General features: G+C 58.2%; 2 protein-coding genes across 4 annotated transcripts in view; one reads left to right on the forward strand and one right to left on the reverse strand.

Moving 5' to 3' along the window:
- GARIN5A (golgi associated RAB2 interactor 5A) overlaps window positions 1–2031 on the reverse strand; it is a 5252-nt gene extending 3221 nt beyond the window's left edge. Inside the window, exons 1-3 of one of the 2 annotated variants that reach the window (XM_040458154.1) lie at window positions 1848–2031; window positions 1542–1741; window positions 1062–1192 (exon numbers count right to left, since the gene is read on the reverse strand). In XM_040458154.1, coding sequence (XP_040314088.1) covers window positions 1062–1192; window positions 1542–1741; window positions 1848–1920 — 404 coding nt within the window. In that variant the 5' untranslated portion in view covers window positions 1921–2031. The remainder of the gene's footprint in view (window positions 1–1061; window positions 1193–1541; window positions 1742–1847) is intronic. The other variant, XM_040458155.1, reaches the window with a different exon arrangement.
- Window positions 2032–2151: 120 nt separating this feature from the next.
- Window positions 2152–6285, forward strand: part of EMC10 (ER membrane protein complex subunit 10) — a 6857-nt gene continuing 2723 nt past the window's right edge. The window contains exons 1-5 of one of the 2 annotated variants that reach the window (XM_040458144.1): window positions 2152–2331; window positions 3481–3553; window positions 4456–4565; window positions 5489–5593; window positions 5932–6113. In XM_040458144.1, coding sequence (XP_040314078.1) covers window positions 2218–2331; window positions 3481–3553; window positions 4456–4565; window positions 5489–5593; window positions 5932–6113 — 584 coding nt within the window. In that variant the 5' untranslated portion in view covers window positions 2152–2217. The remainder of the gene's footprint in view (window positions 2332–3480; window positions 3554–4455; window positions 4566–5488; window positions 5594–5931; window positions 6114–6285) is intronic. The other variant, XM_040458143.1, reaches the window with a different exon arrangement.

A 6285-nucleotide genomic window follows, 5' to 3' on the forward strand; every position in this document is an offset into this window, starting at 1 on the left:
CCCCCCCCCCCCATAAATAAAGGCTGCAGGGAGCCTCCATTTAGTGTAGGTCAGAATCTGATTCTACCACCAAGTGGGCTGCAGACTTTTTTTTAGATATCAGAATTGTAGATAAAGGACTGTGGACTCGTGTGTGTGTGTGTGTGTGTGTGTCCCCTTTCTCTCTCCCTTCCTTCCCTCCCTCCCTTTCTTTTAACTGTTGAGATGTGGTCAAAAAAGTGAAAGCCATTGACACATTGTTTCTGTAAATATACTACACGTATGGAAGAGTTTTGTTATTGCAGCCCGAGTTGGAGGCAGGAGCCGAGGATAGGAGAAAGGTGTTATTTTGTGCTGTGCATGTTTTGTACTTCGGAGTGTGTTTGTGTTACTTTTTCAATGAAAAAAGAAAGACCTGAAGGGGTGGTGCTTAGTGTGGCACTGGAGCCCAAGAATCATGAGGTCATTGGGGCACTCGGGTGGCTCAGTCGGTTAAGTGGCCGACTCTTGATTTTGGCTCAGGTCATGATCTCACGACTTGTGAGATCGAGCTCCATGTCAGGCCTGCTTGGGATTCTCTCCCTCTCTCTTTGCCCCTCCCCTGCTTGTTCTCTCTCTCTCAGAATAAAGAAACATGAAAAGAAAAAGAATCATGAGGTCGGTAATGATGAGGAGGCCAGAGATTCCAATCCCAACCAACCCCTGACCCACTGTGGGTCTCTGAGCCTCAAAGGATGGGGCTAAGGGGCCCCATCATATTAAGAGTAGGCCAGAGATGAGATTATGTGCATGGCCTAGGGGGCACCTGGCATACGGTAGGCACAACATAAACGGTTATTCTTCTGATCCTTGCCAGCGTGGGGCTGAGGGCTGTCCCTCTCTTGTCCCTCTATCTCTGATTTCCGGTCCCTGTGTATCACCCTGCCCTTGTTCTCCTGAGTGTATGGCCACCCACAGAGGACTGGCAGCCATCCAAGATGCCTCGCCCTGGGAGTCATCTGTGTGACAGGAGGTGCTGCAGGGGGCCCAGGATGCCCAGAGCTGGGGAAGGCGGAGGTCCAGTCTGGGATGGGGACAGTCACCCAAAGAGCTGCAGGCGTCCGTTATCCTTGGCAGGGCCGGCCAGCAGCAACAGGTCTGGGAGTTCCAGGGCTGGACTGGAGGCTGCCACCCCCATGGTGACCTTGTTGGCGACTTCTCCTAACCGGGTCACCTGGGGCCAGGGGTTAGAGGTTAGAAGCCAGATAGATGGAAGGTAGGATTGGTGGGGTTAAGAGTCATGAACCAAGTCTATTAAACACCAAGTCCGGGGTCAGATATCCCGGGGTCAGAGGTCAAGAGTCATCCGGGTGTTAAGTCAGGGAAACTGAACCAAGGGAATCAGAGGCCAGGGTTCATAAAGAAGCTAAAGGTCTAGAGGTCTGGGGGGTGGGGTTGGTCCGGAATTCCAGGAGATAAATGTTATGGGAGCGTGGTCGGAAGTAGGCAGAGCAGGGGCTCCTGAAGTCAGGAGGTCAGGCCTCAAGCCCAGGCTCGGTGTCAGGGGTTCTGGGGCTCCACACCTGCACAAAGTTGCTCTCAAAGATGGGGAAGTCTCGCAGCTGGTCGAACTCGCCGCTCAGGAGGTGGCGCTGCAGCCGTCCGGGCCGGCCCGTGGGAAAGGCTGGAACCAGGGGGCATTCTAGATGGGCGAAGTTCGGGGGTCTAGTCCAGGAGGCTGGGCCTGGGCCCCCCATCTGGTAGGGCCCAGGGAAGCCGCGCTCTGAGGGTAGGGGAATCGGGGCTATCAGTCTGCGCGTCGCCGGCCCCCTCCCTCACTGGGTTCCCTCACCTGGTCCAACCCTGCCAGGCCCGGCTCCGCCTCTCACCTGTCATCCCACCTGCTCCACCCGGGGCCGGGTTAGTCTGGTGCCCCCTCATCATCGCAACGCCCCGCCCCATGAGGAGAGCCTGCGGAGAAAACGGACGGGTGGGGCCGCGGACTCTATCACGTCACAACGCGGCGGACCCGGCTTGACCTCACCAAAGAGACGCCCGTTTGTGACGTCATTCTAGGGGGGCGGTGCCTAGAGACCGGGGAGGTGCCTAGATCTGGGCTTGGCTGCAGCCACTCTGTGACGTCAGACGCCCGTGGCGGGCGCTAGTGCGCAGGCGCAAGGAACTGGCGCAGGCGCATGGGAGGCGTGCTCTGAGGCGCCGGGCTCACTCCCGCCCCTGGCCTGGTGGGAAGGGGTGAAAATGGCGGCGGCCGGCGCTGTGGCTACTCGGCTGCTCCTGCTCCTGCTGATGGCGGCAGCAGCCCCCAGCCGCGCGCGGGGCAGCGGCTGCCGGTCCGGGACCGCTCTGCGGGGGGTGAGTGCTCATTAACTCTGACGGGGAGCGGGGCTGACGGAAATCCTGGGTCTCGGGTGTTTACATCGGGTAAGGTGGGAACGAGGCATTGCAGGGCCAGGAGAGAGGAAGAGGTGAAAGTGAGACTATAGTTAGGAAGGCTCTAGCTCGTGAACATACACGAGTGGGCGGGCCTCGGATGGACTCTTGGTGCCTGGACTTTGGGTGGTTTGAAAACGAGGATGCGCCGTTGGGGCCAGAACCTCAAGTTAACGCTCAACAACACTAGGGATCCGCAGTCTTAAATATGCAGGAGGAGGTGTGGCTCGGGTGGAATCTTGGCGAATCAGACATAGGGGCGGCTAAAACGAAACCGTTAGAAGGGCTCTGGAGTGATTGGACAGGAGTTCTGTTCCTGAATATGCATAAGAAGGGCGGGATCTTGAGTTCCAGGATTAAAACCTGGACGCGGGTTTGCGAAGGTGTGAGGGCTGCGTAGGTGCAAGGGCCTAAGCTGGGGGGTGCGAGGTAGGAGACATTTGAATTTAGAGGAATGGATGGCGTGGAATTTTTTTTTTTTTAAGTTTATTTATTTCGAAAGAGAGAGACAACGAGCACGGGAGGTGCAGAGAGAGAGGAGACAGAAGATCTGAAGCGAGCTATCAGCGCCAGCCGGATGTGGGGCTGGAACTCACAAACCAGGAGATCGGGACCCGAGCTGAAGCCCCAGGGCTTAATCCCCTGAGCCAGCCAGGCACCCCCCCCAGAGGGCGTGGTCTCTTGTAGGTCCTCCGGAATTCCGGAGGCATGGTGGCTATTGTGGCTGTTAAAGGCAAAAAAGGGGCCACTTGAATATTAGGTTGGGAAGGAAGCGCAGGTATCCTTTAACTCATGAATGTTTATGATGCTAGGTGTGAAAGTGACCTGGAGATAGTTGCCTTAGAAGCAAGGTTACGCTTGTTTGCAGGCTCTAGTTTTCTGGGGACGGTCCAGATCATGAATTTTCATGAAAGGGGCGGTCCCCGGTGGAATCGTGGACAAGTGTCAATGTTTGGAAAAGAGTATGAAAATAAGGTTCCTTCCTCAGCCTGCATCTGTCCCGGGGTCCGTGGTCTTGCCCTGCTGAGGGCTCTGATTGTCCTCACGGGGGGACCTCTCTCTCACCTGCAGGTGGGGGCAGAAGGTCGAGAGGGTGAGGGCTGTGGCACCGTGGGGCTGCTGCTGGAGCACTCGTTTGAGATCGGTGAGTCTAGAACGTTCCTTGTCTCGGCACTTACCTGGTGCCCGGTGAAGTCAACAACGTGGGTCTGGTGCCACCAAGTGCGAGACATGCCATCCATTTACTACTAGCTTTGCCCCTAGGAGTGTGTTTGGGTTATTCTGGGGGAGGTTGGGACAGGGAGGGCACGAGAGAGTAAGAACTCTACCTTTGGATACTCCCTCACCTGTAAAATAAATCCTAGTTTCAGAAAGGCCAGTGCAGCGGTAATAACCTCAGAGCAGACTTTTCAGACCAGTCACCTTGTGCCCTGCATTCGTGGCTAGATGTTCTGCATGTATTCACTCAAAAGTGCTCTCAGCAGTCATGCAACGCGGCGGGTGTTAGGGATAGCCCCATTTTCCAGAAGGGGAAACTGAGGTTCAAAGGGGCATCGCATAAGGTCCTTTTGTAAGTGAATGGCAGAGCCAGGACCTGCTCTACAGCCCAGCTTAAACTACTGGGATTCAGGCATTCAGATTCCCAGAGCACAGATGTCAGTGCAGCCCGGAGGTCTGAGGTCCCAAACTCTGGAACACTTGTTTGAAACACTGAAGCTGGGACCCTCTGCACTCCTCCTGACTCGGTCCCTGGCATCTGCCCGGAAAAGCCCCACGGATTCCGACATGGCCTAACGGTTGGAAGCCCCTCTATTTTATAGCGAGAGAACTGAGGCTCAGAGAGATCAGGTGACTGCCCGGCAAGGCTTAGGAGCTGTTGTGTTCAGACGTCTGCTGTGGACTGCCCTGTGAGATAGGAGAGCAGGACTTGGTGGGGGGTGTCCCCACGTTGCAGGTGGGAAGATGGGGGCGGGGCGCTCAGGAGGGAGCGCTGGTCACTGCGAGGATTGAAGGTTGAAGCGGTCGCTAAGCCCTGACTCCCCACAGATGACAGTGCCCACTTTCGGAAGCGGGGCTCACTGCTCTGGAACCAGCAGGATGGCACTTTGTCCCTGTCACAGCGGCAGCTCAATGAGGAGGAGCGGGGCCGGCTCCGGGTGAGGAGGGGACCTGGGGCTCTGCTGGGATACGGGGGACGTGTGCCTTGGAGCACGAGACACGTGCTGCAGGGCCTCTGCCCGGACCATTCCTTGTACCCAGTACATCCTCTTCCCCCAAGTTTAATACAGTTAGCTCCTCTCGCCTTTCCAGATTCAACCAAGACGCTTTGCAGTCAGCTAGGAGGAGATTTGCTTGGGAGGAGAAAGAGATTCCTGTAAGAACCGAAGGTTAACGCAAGAATGTGATTTCTGCCGTAGCCTGCTCACATGGCCTCCTCGAGGGCCGGGCTCCTTCCAGACCTGGCTCAGTCCTCCCTAGAGATGGGGCAGGGAGGTGCAGCAGGCCAGAGAAAGAGAAGAGGGTGGGGGTGGGGGGGCAGAGGGAACAGCCGTCTTTTAGGGAAAGCTCACAAAAGCTGCCACCGTCCGCTTCCATTCTGTCTCTTTGGCCAGGTGCAGTTGCAAGGGAGGCTGGGGACGGCAGGTTTCATTCTGGGCAGGCACGTGCCCTCCCTGTGGGAGATGGTGCACCGCCGCCAGCCTTCCTGTATGGCGCCCACGTGATTCTTTGTCGCAGCTGCCTCCCAAGAGACTTTCTTGCTCGTGCGGTTGGGGAGTCCACATAAGGGGTGGGCCGAGGTGCAGCTGGATCCAGGTGTGGGAAGAGTGTCCTTGGGACTCACTCCATCAGTGGGCTGGGCTCTACTCCCCTTGACGTGGTTTCTCCCGCAGGTGGAGCGCCCAGTGGCTCCTGGCCTCACCCACCAGCAGGGCCACCCCACTGGGACGAGTCCTGGGTCAGGGATTGGGGAGTGCTGGCTGAGCGAGACTGGGGAAGGGTCCCCCGGGCCCAATGGCAGTCCAGGCCTGGCTGGGGCCAGGCGCTGTCCCTCTCACTGCCACCCTCCTCTGCCCTGCAGGATGTGGCGGCCTTGAATGGCTTGTACCGTGTCCGGGTCCCTCAGCGCCCTGGGGCCCCTGATGGCCCAGAAGCCGGTGGCTACGTCTCCTCCTTTGTCCCCGCGGTGAGTCAGTGATGAGGACCATCCTCGCTCCTCCCACTTGCCCCAGCCTGGCTTCCACCATTTGTTGCCCCAGCATTTATGGACAGGGAAGACTCAGGCCTGGCCTTGCTCTCAAGGGTCTCCTGGGCTGGAGGGGGACAGTCCAGGTGGTGGGCGCTTTGATGGGGCAGCACAGGGCCCAATAGGGAAGTTGTCACGCTTGGGCTTGTGCCCGAGGGTGGAGGGAACCACGAAGGGTTTTGAAAGATCTTTCTGGGCCCCGTGAGAGGGGCTGGAGGCTCGGGGGTCTTGGCGCTGGCAAGGTCTGGTGGCGACCCTCCCCTCCCTGCCCCCCCTAGTGCTCCCTGGTGGAGTCCCACCTGTCGGACCAGCTGACGCTGCACGTGGATGTGGCTGGCAACGTGGTGGGTGTGTCGGTGGTGACACACCCCGGGGGCTGCAGGGGCCACGAAGTAGAAGATGTGGATCTGGAGCTGTTTAACACTTCTGTGCAGCTACAGCCACCAGCCACCGCCCCAGGGTGAGGACGGCAGGGTGTGGGTGCCCCAGGGTGTGGTGCCCCAGGGTACAGTTGCTCCAGGATGTGGGTGCCCCAGTGTGCGAGTGGTCCAGGGTCCCGGTGCTCTAGGATATGGTGCTCCAGGATGTGGGTGCCCCACAGTGTGGGTACCCCAGGGTGCGGGTGCTCCAGG

This window comes from Herpailurus yagouaroundi, unplaced genomic scaffold (assembly GCF_014898765.1).
Source record: "Herpailurus yagouaroundi ecotype Mexico unplaced genomic scaffold, PumYag 220, whole genome shotgun sequence".
NCBI lineage: Eukaryota > Metazoa > Chordata > Mammalia > Carnivora > Felidae > Herpailurus > Herpailurus yagouaroundi.